The sequence below is a fragment of the Coregonus clupeaformis genome, unplaced genomic scaffold, assembly GCF_020615455.1.
Source record: "Coregonus clupeaformis isolate EN_2021a unplaced genomic scaffold, ASM2061545v1 scaf0702, whole genome shotgun sequence".
NCBI lineage: Eukaryota > Metazoa > Chordata > Actinopteri > Salmoniformes > Salmonidae > Coregonus > Coregonus clupeaformis.
The window spans coordinates 45,001-61,219 of record NW_025534157.1 but is presented as its reverse complement, the minus strand read 5'-3'; the positions used below and the strand labels follow the sequence as shown (position 1 = coordinate 61,219).

The window sequence follows — 16,219 nt, the reverse complement described above, 5'->3', positions numbered from 1 at the left end:
CACTCCATACAGCCCCACAGGTACACTACACCTGTCACTACTATAGACTATAGATCTGCTCAACATACGGTGCATTCGGAAAGGCTCAGACACTCCATACAGCCCCACAGGTACACTACACCTGTCACTACTATAGACTATAGATCTGCTCAACATACGGTGCATTCGGAAAGGCTCAGACACTCCATACAGCCCCACAGGTACACTACACCTGTCACTACTATAGACTATAGATCTGCTCAACATACGGTGCATTCGGAAAGGCTCAGACACTCCATACAGCCCCACAGGTACACTACACCTGTCACTACTATAGACTATAGATCTGCTCAACATACGGTGCATTCGGAAAGGCTCAGACACTCCATACAGCCCCACAGGTACACTACACCTGTCACTACTATAGACTATAGATCTGCTCAACATACGGTGCATTCGGAAAGGCTCAGACACTCCATACAGCCCCACAGGTACACTACACCTGTCACTACTATAGACTATAGATCTGCTCAACATACGGTGCATTCGGAAAGGCTCAGACACTCCATACAGCCCCACAGGTACACTACACCTGTCACTACTATAGACTATAGATCTGCTCAACATACGGTGCATTCGGAAAGGCTCAGACACTCCATACAGCCCCACAGGTACACTACACCTGTCACTACTATAGACTATAGATCTGCTCAACATACGGTGCATTCGGAAAGGCTCAGACACTCCATACAGCCCCACAGGTACACTACACCTGTCACTACTATAGACTATAGATCTGCTCAACATACGGTGCATTCGGAAAGGCTCAGACACTCCATACAGCCCCACAGGTACACTACACCTGTCACTACTATAGACTATAGATCTGCTCAACATACGGTGCATTCGGAAAGGCTCAGACACTCCATACAGCCCCACAGGTACACTACACCTGTCACTACTATAGACTATAGATCTGCTCAACATACGGTGCATTCGGAAAGGCTCAGACACTCCATACAGCCCCACAGGTACACTACACCTGTCACTACTATAGACTATAGATCTGCTCAACATACGGTGCATTCGGAAAGGCTCAGACACTCCATACAGCCCCACAGGTACACTACACCTGTCACTACTATAGACTATAGATCTGCTCAACATACGGTGCATTCGGAAAGGCTCAGACACTCCATACAGCCCCACAGGTACACTACACCTGTCACTACTATAGACTATAGATCTGCTCAACATACGGTGCATTCGGAAAGGCTCAGACACTCCATACAGCCCCACAGGTACACTACACCTGTCACTACTATAGACTATAGATCTGCTCAACATACGGTGCATTCGGAAAGGCTCAGACACTCCATACAGCCCCACAGGTACACTACACCTGTCACTACTATAGACTATAGATCTGCTCAACATACGGTGCATTCGGAAAGGCTCAGACACTCCATACAGCCCCACAGGTACACTACACCTGTCACTACTATAGACTATAGATCTGCTCAACATACGGTGCATTCGGAAAGGCTCAGACACTCCATACAGCCCCACAGGTACACTACACCTGTCACTACTATAGACTATAGATCTGCTCAACATACGGTGCATTCGGAAAGGCTCAGACACTCCATACAGCCCCACAGGTACACTACACCTGTCACTACTATAGACTATAGATCTGCTCAACATACGGTGCATTCGGAAAGGCTCAGACACTCCATACAGCCCCACAGGTACACTACACCTGTCACTACTATAGACTATAGATCTGCTCAACATACGGTGCATTCGGAAAGGCTCAGACACTCCATACAGCCCCACAGGTACACTACACCTGTCACTACTATAGACTATAGATCTGCTCAACATACGGTGCATTCGGAAAGGCTCAGACACTCCATACAGCCCCACAGGTACACTACACCTGTCACTACTATAGACTATAGATCTGCTCAACATACGGTGCATTCGGAAAGGCTCAGACACTCCATACAGCCCCACAGGTACACTACACCTGTCACTACTATAGACTATAGATCTGCTCAACATACGGTGCATTCGGAAAGGCTCAGACACTCCATACAGCCCCACAGGTACACTACACCTGTCACTACTATAGACTATAGATCTGCTCAACATACGGTGCATTCGGAAAGGCTCAGACACTCCATACAGCCCCACAGGTACACTACACCTGTCACTACTATAGACTATAGATCTGCTCAACATACGGTGCATTCGGAAAGGCCTCAGACACTCCATACAGCCCCACAGGTACACTACACCTGTCACTACTATAGACTATAGATCTGCTCAACATACGGTGCATTCGGAAAGGCTCAGACACTCCATACAGCCCCACAGGTACACTACACCTGTCACTACTATAGACTATAGATCTGCTCAACATACGGTGCATTCGGAAAGGCTCAGACACTCCATACAGCCCCACAGGTACACTACACCTGCCACTACTATAGACTATAGATCTGCTCAACGTACGGTGCATTCGGAAAGGCTCAGACACTCCATACAGCCCCCACAGGTACACTACACCTGCCACTACTATAGACTATAGATCTGCTCAACATACGGTGCATTCGGAAAGGCTCAGACACTCCATACAGCCCCACAGGTACACTACACCTGTCACTACTATAGACTATAGATCTGCTCAACATACGGTGCATTCGGAAAGGCTCAGACACTCCATACAGCCCCACAGGTACACTACACCTGTCACTACTATAGACTATAGATCTGCTCAACATACGGTGCATTCGGAAAGGCTCAGACACTCCATACATCCCCACAGGTACACTACACCTGTCACTACTATAGACTATAGATCTGCTCAACATACGGTGCATTCGGAAAGGCTCAGACCCCTGGACCGTTTCCACATTTTGTTACGTTACAGCCGTATTGTAAAATCGATTAAATAGTTGTTTTTTTCTCCTCATCAATCTACACGCAATACCCCATAATGACAAAGCAAAAACAGGTTTTTAGACATTTTTGCAATTATTATTATTTTTTTAACCCGGAAATGTCTAATTTATTCATTATTCAGACCCTTTACTCAGTACTTTGTTGAAGCACCTTTGGCAGCGATTACAGCCTCGAGTCTTCTTGGGTATGACGCTACAAGCTTGGCACACCTGTATTTGGGGAGTTTCTCCCATTCTTCTCTGCAGATCCTCTCAAGCTCTGTCAGGTTGGATGGGGAGCGTCTCTGCACAGCTATTTTGTCATGTCTCTCCAGAGATGTCCGATCGGGTTCAAGTCCAGGCTCTGGCTGGGCCACTCAAGGACATTCGGAGACTTGTCCGGAAGCCACTCCTGCATTTTCTTGGCTGTGTGCTTAGGGTCGTTGTCCTGTTGGAAGGTGAACTTTCGCCCCAGTCTGAGGTCCTGAGCACTCTGGAGCAGGTTTTCATCAAGAATCTCTCTGTACTTTGCTCTGTTCATCTTTCCCTCGATCCTGACTAGTCTCCTAGTCCCTGCCACTGAAAAACATCCCCACAGCATGATGCTGCCACCACCATGCTTCACCGTAGGGATGGTGAATCTTGGCTTTCAGGCCAAAGAGCTCAATCTTGGTTTCATCAGACCAGAGAATCCTGTTTCTAATGGTCTGAGAGTTCTTTAGGTGCCTGTTGACAAACTCCAAGCGGGCTGTCATGTGCCTTTTACTGAGGGGAGTGGCTTCCGTCTGGCCACTCTACCATAAAGGCCTGATTGGTGGAGTGATGCAGAGATGGATGTCCTTCTGGAAGGTTCTCCCATCTCCACAGAGGAACTCTGGAGCTCCGTCAGAGTGACCATCGGGTTCTTGGTCACCTCCCTGACCAAGGCCTTCTCCCCCGATTGCTCAGTTTGGCCGGGCGGCCAGCTCTAGGAAGAGTCTTGGTGGTTCCAAACTTCTTCCATTTAAGAATGATGGAGGCCACTGTGTTCTTGGGGACTTTCAATGCTGCAGTCATTCTTTGGTACCCTTCCCCAGATCTGTGCCTTGACACAATCCTCTACGGACAATTCCTTTGACCTCATGTCTTGGTTTTTGCTCTGACATGCACTGTCAACTGTGGGACCTTATATTGACAGGTGTTTGCCTTTCCAAATCATGTCCAATCAATTGAATTTACCACAGGAGGACTCCAATCAAGTTGTAGAAACATCTCAAGGATGATCAATGGAAACAGGACGCACCTGAGCTCAATTTCGAGTCTCATAGCAAAGGGTCTGAATACTTATGTAAATAAGGCATATATTTTGTTATGTTTAATACATTTGCAAAAAATTCTAAAAACCTGTTTTCGCTTTGTCATTATGGGGTATTGTGTGTAGATTGATGAGGATTATTTTTTTAAAATCCATTATAGAATAAGGCTGTAACGTAAAGATTTTTGTAAAAAGGGAAGGGGTCTGAATGCTTTCCAAATGCGCCGTAACTGATTTAGTTAAACAGTTGAAGATGATGTGAATATGTGTGGGTGTTCTGACCTGGGAGGTGAGCATGTTTTGGTCTCTGTGGTTGTAGTGCATGTGGGTCCCAGTAGTTATATTCAGTTTGAAGTTGTATTGATCAATGTGTCTGTCTGTCTGTCTGTCTGTCTGTCTGTAGCACGTGTCGGTCCCTCTGTGCTTCGTCAGGCGAGGCCGGCCAGAGAAGGAGCGCGAGTGGCGTCAATAGAGACAGGACTGGCGGCTGCCGCAGCCAAACTCTCTCACCAGGTCAGTGGGACTAACTAACTGTTGCCACACAAAAACTACCCACTTGGACCCTATTGAATTGAACCCACTTGGTGGTTTGAGCTCTTACCAACTGAGACTTGACCCCGGAACACTACATGCAGAGTCTGTATGGCTCCCATAGGGCTCTGGCCACTCTGTATGGCTCTGGCCACTCTGTATGGCTCCCAGAGGGCTCTGGCCACTCTGTATGGCTCCCAGAGGGCTCTGGCCACTCTGTATGGCTCCCAGAGGGCTCTGGCCACTCTGTATGGCTCCCAGAGGGCTCTGGCCACTCTGTATGGCTCTGGCCACTCTGTATGGCTCTGGCCACTCTGTATGGCTCTGGCCACTCTCTATGGCTCTGGCCACTCTATGGCTCTGGCCACTCTGTATGGCTCCCAGAGGGCTCTGGCCACTCTGTATGGCTCTGGCCACTCTGTATGGCTCTGGCCACTCTGTATGGCTCTGGCCACTCTGTATGGCTCTGGCCACTCTGTATGGCTCTGGACACTCTGTATGGCTCCCAGAGGGCTCTGGCCACTCTGTATGGCTCTGGCCACTCTGTATGGCTCTGGCCACTCTGTATGGCTCCCAGAGGGCTCTGGCCACTCTGTATGGCTCTGGCCACTCTGTATGGCTCTGGCCACTCTGTATGGCTCTGGCCACTCTCTATGGCTCTGGCCACTCTGTATGAATCCCAGAGGGTTCTGGCCACTCTGTATGGCTCTGGCCACTCTGTATGTCTCTGGCCACTCTGTATGGCTCTGGACACTCTGTATGGCTCTGGCTACTCTGTATGGCTCTGGCCACTCTGTATGGCTCCCAGAGGGCTCTGGCCACTCTGTATGGCTCTGGCCACTCTGTATGGCTCTGGCCACTCTGTATGGCTCCCAGAGGGCTCTGGCCACTCTGTATGGCTCTGGCCACTCTGTATGGCTCTGGCCACTCTGTATGGCTCCCAGAGGGCTCTAGCCACTCTGTATGGCTCTGGCCACTCTGTATGGCTCTGGCCACTCTGTATGGCTCTGGCCACTCTGTATGGCTCTGGCCACTCTGTATGGCTCTGGCCACTCTGTATGGCTCCCAGAGGGCTCTGGCCACTCTGTATGGCTCTGGCCACTCTGTATGGCTCTGGCCACTCTGTATGGCTCCCAGAGGGCTCTGGCAACTCTGTATGGCTCTGGCCACTCTGTATGGCTCTGGCCACTCTGTATGGCTCCCAGAGGGCTCTGGCCACTCTGTATGGCTCTGGCCACTCTGTATGGCTCTGGCCACTCTGTATGGCTCTGGCCACTCTGTATGGCTCTGGCCACTCTGTATGGCTCTGGCCACTCTGTATGGCTCCCAGAGGGCTCTGGCCACTCTGTATGGCTCTGGCCACTCTGTATGTCTCTGGCCACTCTGTATGGCTCTGGCCACTCTGTATGGCTCTGGCCACTCTGTATGGCTCCCAGAGGGCTCTGGGCACTCTGTATGGCTCCCAGAGGGCTCTGGCCACTCTGTATGGCTCCCAGAGGGCTCTGGCCACTCTGTATGGCTCCCAGAGGGCTCTGGCCACTCTGTATGGCTCTGGCCACTCTGTATGGCTCTGGCCACTCTGTATGTCTCTGGCCACTCTCTATGGCTCTGGCCACTCTGTATGGCTCCCAGAGGGCTCTGGCCACTCTGTATGGCTCTGGCCACTCTGTATGGCTCTGGCCACTCTCTATGGCTCTGGCCACTCTGTATGGCTCCCAGAGGGCTCTGGCCACTCTGTATGGCTCTGGCCACTCTGTATGGCTCTGGCCACTCTGTATGGCTCTGGCCACTCTGTATGGCTCTGGCTACTCTGTATGGCTCTGGCCACTCTGTATGGCTCCCAGAGGGCTCTGGCCACTCTGTATGGCTCTGGCCACTCTGTATGGCTCTGGCCACTCTGTATGGCTCCCAGAGGGCTCTGGCCACTCTGTATGGCTCTGGTACTCTGTATGGCTCTGGCCACTCTGTATGGCTCCCAGAGGGCTCTGGCCACTCTGTATGGCTCTGGCCACTCTGTATGGCTCTGGCCACTCTGTATGGCTCCCAGAGGGCTCTGGCCACTCTGTATGGCTCTGGCCACTCTGTATGGCTCTGGCCACTCTGTATGGCTCTGGCCACTCTGTATGGCTCCCAGAGGGCTCTGGCCACTCTCTATGGCTCTGGCCACTCTGTATGGCTCCCAGAGGGCTCTGGCCACTCTGTATGGCTCTGGCCACTCTGTATGGCTCTGGCCACTCTGTATGGCTCCCAGAGGGCTCTGGCCACTCTGTATGGCTCTGGCCACTCTGTATGGCTCTGGCCACTCTGTATGGCTCTGGCCACTCTGTATGGCTCCCAGAGGGCTCTGGCCACTCTGTATGGCTCTGGCCACTCTGAATGGCTCTGGCCACTCTGTATGTCTCTGGCCACTCTGTATGGCTCTGGCCACTCAAATCAAATCAAATCAAATCAAATCAAATTTTATTGGTCACATGCGCCGAATACAACAAGTGCAGACATTACAGTGAAATGCTTACTTACAGCCCTTAACCAACAGTGCGTTTATTTTAAACAAAAAAAGTAAGAATAAAACAACAACAAAAAAAAAAAAAAAAAAAAAAAAAGTGTTGAGAAAAACAAAGAGCAGAAGTAAAATAAAGTGACAGTAGGGAGGCTATATATACAGGGGGTAACGGTGCAGAGTCAATGTGCGGGGGCACCGGCTAGTTGAGGTAGTTGAGGTAATATGTACATGTGGGTAGAGTTAAAGTGACTATGCATAAATACTTAACAGAGTAGCAGCAGCGTAAAAGGATGGGGTGGGGGGCAGTGCAAATAGTCCGGGTAGCCATGATTAGCTGTTCAGGAGTCTTATGGCTTGTGGGTAGAAGCTGTTGAGAAGTCTTTTGGACCTAGACTTGGCACTCCGGTACCGCCTTGCCGTACGGTAGCAGAGAGAACAGTCTATGACTAGGGTGGCTGGAGTCTTTGACAATTTTGAGGGCCTTCCTCTGACACCGCCTGGTATAGAGGTCTTGGATGGCAGGGAGCTTTGCCCCAGTGATGTACTGGGCCGTACGCACTACCCCTCTGTAGTGCCTTGCGGTCAGAGGCCAAGCAGTTGCCATACCAGGCGGTGATGCAACCAGTCAGGATGCTCTCGATGGTGCAGCTGTAGAATTTTTGAGGATCTGAGGACCCATGCCAAATCTTTTTAGTCTCCTGAGGGGGAATAGGCTTTGTCGTGCCCTCTTCGCGACTGTCTTGGTGTGCTTGGACCATGATAGTTCGTTGGTGATGTGGACACCCAAGGAACTTGGAAGCTCTCAACCTGTTCCACTACAGCCCCGTCGATGAGAATGGGGGCGTGCTCAGTCCTCTTTTTTTTTTCCTGTAGTCCACAATCATCTCCTTTGTCTTGTATGGCTGTATGGCTCCCAGAGGGCTCTGGCCACTCTATATGGCTCTGGCCACTCTGTTAGGCTCCCAGAGGGCTCTGGCCACTCTGTGTGGCTCTGGCCACTCTGTATGGCTCTGGCCACTCTGTATGGCTCCCAGAGGGCTCTGGCCACTCTGTATGGCTCTGGCCACTCTGTATGGCTCTGGCCACTCTGTATGTCTCTGGCCACTCTGTATGGCTCCCAGAGTGGTCTGGCCACTCTTTATGGCTCTGGCCACTCTGTATGGCTCCCCAGAGGTCTCTGGCCACTCTGTATGGCTCCCAGAGGGCTCTGGCCACTCTGTATGGCTCCCAGAGGGCTCTGGCCACTCTGTATGGCTCTGGCCACTCTGTATGGCTCCCAGAGGGCTCTGGCCACTCTGTATGGCTCTGGCCACTCTGTATGGCTCTGGCCCCTCTGTATGGCTCCCAGAGTGCTCTGGCCACTCTTTATGGCTCTGGCCACTCTGTATGGCTCTGGCCACTCTGTATGGCTCTGGCCACTCTGTATGGCTCTGGCCACTCTGTATGGCTCCCAGAGGCTCTGGCCACTCTGTATGGCTCTGGCCACTCTGTATGGCTCTGGCCACTCTGTATGGCTCCCAGAGGGCTCTGGCCACTCTGTATGGCTCTGGCCACTCTGTATGGCTCTGGCCACTCTGTATGGCTCCCAGAGGGCTCTGGCCACTCTGTATGGCTCTGGCCACTCTGTATGGCTCCCAGAGGGCTCTGGCCACTCTGTATGGCTCTGGCCACTCTGTATGGCTCTGGCCACTCTGTATGGCTCCCAGAGGGCTCTGGCCACTGTGTATGGCTCTGGCCACTCTGTATGGCTCCCAGAGGGCTCTGGCCACTCTGTATGGCTCTGGCCACTCTGTATGGCTCTGGCCACTCTTTATGGCTCCCAGAGGGCTCTGGCCATTCTGTATGGCTCTGGCCACTCTGTATGGCTCTGGCCACTCTGTATGGCTCCCAGAGGGCTCTGGCCACTCTATATGGCTCTGGCCACTCTGTTAGGCTCCCAGAGGGCTCTGGCCACTCTGTGTGGCTCTGGCCACTCTGTATGGCTCTGGCCACTCTGTATGGCTCCCAGAGGGCTCTGGCCACTCTGTATGGCTCTGGCCACTCTGTATGGCTCTGGCCACTCTGTATGTCTCTGGCCACTCTGTATGGCTCCCAGAGTGGTCTGGCCACTCTGTATGGCTCTGGCCACTCTGTATGGCTCCCAGAGGTCTCTGGCCACTCTGTATGGCTCCCAGAGGGCTCTGGCCACTCTGTATGGCTCCCAGAGGGCTCTGGCCACTCTGTATGGCTCTGGCCACTCTGTATGGCTCCCAGAGGGCTCTGGCCACTCTGTATGGCTCTGGCCACTCTGTATGGCTCTGGCCCCTCTGTATGGCTCCCAGAGTGCTCTGGCCACTCTTTATGGCTCTGGCCACTCTGTATGGCTCTGGCCACTCTGTATGGCTCTGGCCACTCTGTATGGCTCTGGCCACTCTGTATGGCTCCCGGTTGGCCACTCTGTATGGCTCTGGCCACTCTGTATGGCTCTGGCCACTCTGTATGGCTCCCAGAGGGCTCTGGCCACTCTGTATGGCTCTGGCCACTCTGTATGGCTCCCAGAGGGCTCTGGCCACTCTGTATGGCTCTGGCCACTCTGTATGGCTCCCAGAGGGCTCTGGCCACTCTGTATGGCTCTGGCCACTCTGTATGGCTCCCAGAGGGCTCTGGCCACTGTGTATGGCTCTGGCCACTCTGTATGGCTCCCAGAGGGCTCTGGCCACTCTGTATGGCTCTGGCCACTCTGTATGGCTCTGGCCACTCTGTATGGCTCCCAGAGGGCTCTGGCCATTCTGTATGGCTCTGGCCACTCTGTATGGCTCTGGCCACTCTGTATGGCTCCCAGAGGGCTCTGGCCACTCTATATGGCTCTGGCCACTCTGTTAGGCTCCCAGAGGGCTCTGGCCACTCTGTGTGGCTCTGGCCACTCTGTATGGCTCTGGCCACTCTGTATGGCTCCCAGAGGGCTCTGGCCACTCTGTATGGCTCTGGCCACTCTGTATGGCTCTGGCCACTCTGTATGTCTCTGGCCACTCTGTATGGCTCCCAGAGTGGTCTGGCCACTCTGTATGGCTCTGGCCACTCTGTATGGCTCCCAGAGGTCTCTGGCCACTCTGTATGGCTCCCAGAGGGCTCTGGCCACTCTGTATGGCTCCCAGAGGGCTCTGGCCACTCTGTCTGGCTCTGGCCACTCTGTATGGCTCCCAGGAGGGCTCTGGCCACTCTGTATGGCTCTGGCCACTCTGTATGGCTCTGGCCACTCTGTTGCTCCCAGGGCTCTGGCCACTCTTTATGGCTCTGGCCACTCTGTATGGCTCTGGCCACTCTGTATGGCTCTGGCCACTCTGTATGGCTCCCAGAGGGCTCTGGCCACTCTGTATGGCTCTGGCCACTCTGTATGGCTCTGGCCACTCTGTATGGCTCTGGCCACTCTGTATGGCTCCCAGAGGGCTCTGGCCACTCTGTATGGCTCTGGCCACTCTGTATGGCTCCAAGGCTCTGGCCACTCTGTATGGCTCTGGCCACTCTGTATGGCTCTGGCCACTCTGTATGGCTCCCAGAGGGCTCTGGCCACTCTGTATGGCTCTGGCCACTCTGTATGGCTCTGGCCACTCTGTATGGCTCCCAGAGGGGCTCTGGCCACTCTGTATGGCTCTGGCCACTCTGTGTGGCTCCCAGAGGGCTCTGGCCACTCTGTATGGCTCTGGCCACTCTGTATGGCTCTGGCCACTCTGTATGGCTCCCAGAGGGCTCTGGCCACTCTGTATGGCTCTGGCCACTCTGTATGGCTCTGGCCACTCTGTATGGCTCTGGCCACTCTGGCTCCCAGTGGCCTCTGGCCACTCTGTATGGCTCTGGCCACTCTGTATGGCTCCCCAGAGGGCTCTGGCCACTCTGTATGGCTCTGGCCACTCTGTATGGCTCCCAGAGGGCTCTGGCCACTCTGTATGGCTCTGGCCACTCTGTATGGCTCTGGCCATGTATCCAGGGCTCTGGCCACTCTGTATGGCTCTGGCCACTCTGTATGGCTCTGGCCACTCTGTATGGCTCCCAGAGGGCTCTGGCCACTCTGTATGGCTCTGGCCACTCTGTATGGCTCCCAGAGTGCTCTGGCCACTCTGTATGGCTCTGGCCACTCTGTATGGCTCTGGCCACTCTGTATGGCTCCCAGTGGCTCTGGCCACTCTGTATGGCTCCCAGAGGGCTCTGGCCACTCTGTAGGCTCTGGCCACTCTGTATGGCTCTGGCCACTCTGTATGGCTCTGGCCACTCTGTATGGCTCCCAGAGGGCTCTGGCCACTCTGTATGGCTCTGGCCACTCTGTATGGCTCTGGCCACTCTGTATGGCTCCCAGAGGGCTCTGGCCACTCTGTATGGCTCTGGCCACTCTGTATGGCTCCCAGAGGGCTCTGGCCACTCTGTATGGCTCTGGCCACTCTGTATGGCTCTGGCCACTCTGTATGGCTCCCAGAGGGCTCTGGCCACTCTGTATGGCTCTGGCCACTCTGTATGGCTCTGGCCACTCTGTATGGCTCCCAGAGGCTCTGGCCACTCTGTATGGCTCTGGCCACTCTGTATGGCTCCCAGAGGGCTCTGGCCACTCTGTATGGCTCTGGCCACTCTGTATGGCTCTGGCCACTCTGTATGGCTCCCCAGAGGGCTCTGGCCACTGTGTATGGCTCTGGCCACTCTGTATGGCTCCCAGAGGGCTCTGGCCACTCTGTATGGCTCTGGCCACTCTGTATGGCTCTGGCCACTCTGTATGGCTCCCAGAGGGCTCTGGCCACTCTGTATGGCTCTGGCCACTCTGTATGGCTCTGGCCACTCTGTATGGCTCTGGCCACTCTGTATGGCTCCCAGAGGGCTCTGGCCACTCTTTATGGCTCTGGCCACTCTGTATGGCTCTGGCCACTCTGTATGGCTCTGGCCACTCTGTATGGCTCCCAGAGGGCTCTGGCCACTCTGTATGGCTCTGGCCACTCTGTATGGCTCCCAGAGGGCTCTGGCCACTCTGTATGGCTCTGGCCACTCTGTATGGCTCTGGCCACTCTGTATGGCTCCCAGAGGGCTCTGGCCACTCTGTATGGCTCCCAGAGGGCTCTGGCCACTCTGTATGGCTCTGGCCACTCTGTATGGCTCTGGCCACTCTGTATGGCTCCCAGAGGGCTCTGGCCACTCTGTATGGCTCTGGCCACTCTGTATGGCTCTGGCCACTCTGTATGGCTCCCAGAGGGCTCTGGCCATTCTGTATGGCTCTGGCCACTCTGTATGGCTCTGGCCACTCTGTATGGCTCTGGCCACTCTGTATGGCTCCCAGAGGGCTCTGGCCACTCTTTATGGCTCTGGCCACTCTGTATGGCTCTGGCCACTCTGTATGGCTCTGGCCACTCTGTATGGCTCCCAGAGGGCTCTGGCCACTCTGTATGGCTCTGGCCACTCTGTATGGCTCCCAGAGGGCTCTGGCCACTCTGTATGGCTCTGGCCACTCTGTATGGCTCTGGCCACTCTGTATGGCTCCCAGAGGGCTCTGGCCACTCTGTATGGCTCTGGCCACTCTGTATGGCTCTGGCCACTCTGTATGGCTCCCAGAGGGCTCTGGCCACTCTGTATGGCTCTGGCCACTATGTATGGCTCTGGCCCCTCTGTATGGCTCCCAGAGTGCTCTGGCCACTCTGTATGGCTCTGGCCACTCTGTATGGCTCTGGCCACTCTGTATGGCTCTGGCCACTCTGTATGGCTCTGGCCATTGTATGGCTCCAGCTTGGCCACTCTGTATGGCTCTGGCCACTCTGTATGGCTCTGGCCACTCTGTATGGCTCTGGCCACTCTGTATGGCTCCCAGAGGGCTCTGGCCACTCTGTATGGCTCTGGCCACTCTGTATGGCTCTGGCCACTCTGTATGGCTCCCAGAGGGCTCTGGCCACTCTGTATGGCTCTGGCCACTCTGTATGGCTCCCAGAGGGCTCTGGCCACTCTGTATGGCTCTGGCCACTCTGTATGGCTCTGGCCACTCTGTATGGCTCCCAGAGGGCTCTGGCCACTCTGTATGGCTCTGGCCACTCTGTATGGCTCCCAGAGGGTTCTGGCCACTCTGTATGGCTCTGGCCACTCTGTATGTCTCTGGCCACTCTGTATGGCTCTGGACACTCTGTATGGCTCTGGCTACTCTGTATGGCTCTGGCCACTCTGTATGGCTCCCAGAGGGCTCTGGCCACTCTGTATGGCTCTGGCCACTCTGTATGGCTCCCAGAGGGCTCTGGCCACTCTGTATGGCTCTGGCCACTCTGTATGGCTCTGGCCACTCTGTATGGCTCCCAGAGGGCTCTGGCCACTCTGTATGGCTCTGGCCACTCTGTATGGCTCTGGCCACTCTGTATGGCTCTGGCCACTCTGTATGGCTCTGGCCACTCTGTATGGCTCCCAGAGGGCTCTGGCCACTTTGTATGGCTCTGGCCACTCTGTATGGCTCTGGCCACTCTGTATGGCTCTGGCCACTCTGTATGGCTCCCAGAGGGCTCTGGCCACTCTGTATGGCTCTGGCCACTCTGTATGGCTCTGGCCACTCTGTATGGCTCTGGCCACTCTGTATGGCTCTGGCCACTCTGTATGGCTCCCAGAGGGCTCTGGCCACTCTGTATGGCTCTGGCCACTCTGTATGGCTCTGGCCACTCTGTATGGCTCTGGCCACTCTGTATGGCTCTGGCCACTCTGTATGGCTCCCAGAGGGCTCTGGGCACTCTGTATGGCTCCCAGAGGGCTCTGGCCACTCTGTATGGCTCCCAGAGGGCTCTGGCCACTCTGTATGGCTCCCAGAGGGCTCTGGCCACTCTGTATGGCTCTGGCCACTCTGTATGGCTCTGGCCACTCTGTATGTCTCTGGCCACTCTCTATGGCTCTGGCCACTCTGTATGGCTCCCAGAGGGCTCTGGCCACTCTGTATGGCTCTGGCCACTCTGTATGGCTCTGGCCACTCTCTATGGCTCTGGCCACTCTGTATGGCTCCCAGAGGGCTCTGGCCACTCTGTATGGCTCTGGCCACTCTGTATGGCTCTGGCCACTCTGTATGGCTCTGGCCACTCTGTATGGCTCCCAGAGGGCTCTGGCCACTCTGTATGGCTCTGGCCACTCTGTATGGCTCCCAGAGGGCTCTGGCCACTCTGTATGGCTCTGGCCACTCTGTATGGCTCTGGCCACTCTGTATGGCTCCCAGAGGGCTCTGGCCACTCTGTATGGCTCTGGCCACTCTGTATGGCTCCCAGAGGGTTTCTGGCCACTCTGTATGGCTCTGGCCACTCTGTATGTCTCTGGCCACTCTGTATGGCTCTGGACACTCTGTATGGCTCTGGCTACTCTGTATGGCTCTGGCCACTCTGTATGGCTCCCAGAGGGCTCTGGCGCCACTCTATGGCTCTGGCCACTCTGTATGGCTCTGGCCACTCTGTATGGCTCCCAGAGGGCTCTGGCCACTCTGTATGGCTCTGGCCACTCTGTATGGCTCTGGCCACTCTGTATGGCTCCCAGAGGGCTCTGGCCACTCTGTATGGCTCTGGCCACTCTGTATGGCTCTGGCCACTCTGTATGGCTCTGGCCACTCTGTATGGCTCTGGCCACTCTGTATGGCTCCCAGAGGGCTCTGGCCACTCTGTATGGCTCTGGCCACTCTGTATGGCTCTGGCCACTCTGTATGGTTCTGGCCACTCTGTATGGCTCCCAGAGGGCTCTGGCAACTCTGTATGGCTCTGGCCACTCTGTATGGCTCTGGCCACTCTGTATGGCTCCCAGAGGGCTCTGGCCACTCTGTATGGCTCTGGCCACTCTGTATGGCTCTGGCCACTCTGTATGGCTCTGGCCACTCTGTATGGCTCTGGCCACTCTGTATGGCTCCCAGAGGGCTCTGGCCACTCTGTATGGCTCTGGCCACTCTGTATGTCTCTGGCCACTCTGTATGGCTCTGGCCACTCTGTATGGCTCTGGCCACTCTGTATGGCTCCCAGAGGGCTCTGGGCACTCTGTATGGCTCCCAGAGGGCTCTGGCCACTCTGTATGGCTCCCAGAGGGCTCTGGCCACTCTGTATGGCTCTGGCCACTCTGTATGGCTCTGGCCACTCTCTATGGCTCTGGCCACTCTGTATGGCTCCCAGCTCAGGGCTCTGGCCACTCTGTATGGCTCTGGCCACTCTGTATGGCTCTGGCCACTCTGTATGGCTCCCAGAGGGCTCTGGCCACTCTGTATGGCTCTGGCCACTCTGTATGGCTCTGGCCACTCTGTATGGCTCTGGCTACTCTGTATGGCTCTGGCCACTCTGTATGGCTCCCCCAGAGGGCTCTGGCCACTCTGTATGGCTCTGGCCACTCTGTATGGCTCTGGCCACTCTGTATGGCTCCCAGAGGGCTCTGGCCACTCTGTATGGCTCTGGTACTCTGTATGGCTCTGGCCACTCTGTATGGCTCCCAGAGGGCTCTGGCCACTCTGTATGGCTCTGGCCACTCTGTATGGCTCTGGCCACTCTGTATGGCTCCCAGAGGGCTCTGGCCACTCTGTATGGCTCTGGCCACTCTGTATGGCTCTGGCCACTCTGTATGGCTCTGGCCACTCTGTATGGCTCCCAGAAGGCTCTGGCCACTCTCTATGGCTCTGGCCACTCTGTATGGCTCCCAGAGGGCTCTGGCCACTCTGTATGGCTCTGGCCACTCTGTATGGCTCTGGCCACTCTGTATGGCTCCCAGAGGGCTCTGGCCACTCTGTATGGCTCTGGCCACTCTGTATGGCTCTGGCCACTCTGTATGGCTCTGGCCACTCTGTATGGCTCCCAGAGGGCTCTGGCCACTCTGTATGGCTCTGGCCACTCTGAATGGCTCTGGCCACTCTGTATGGCTCTGGCCACTCTGTATGGCTCCCAGAGGGCTCTGGCCACTCTATATGGCTCTGGCCACTCTGTTAGGCTCCCAGAGGGCTCTGGCCACTCTGTGTGTCTCTGGCCACTCTGT

The 16,219-nt window shown here is 55.2% G+C and overlaps 1 protein-coding gene across 1 annotated transcript in view; it reads left to right on the top strand.

Moving 5' to 3' along the window:
- LOC121575388 (lysine-specific demethylase phf2) overlaps positions 1-16,219 on the top strand; it is a 199,830-nt gene that overhangs the window by 179,677 nt on the left and 3,934 nt on the right. The window contains exon 20 of the mRNA XM_045216399.1: positions 4,625-4,734. Within this exon, the coding sequence (XP_045072334.1) occupies positions 4,625-4,734 (110 nt within the window). The remainder of the gene's footprint in view (positions 1-4,624; positions 4,735-16,219) is intronic.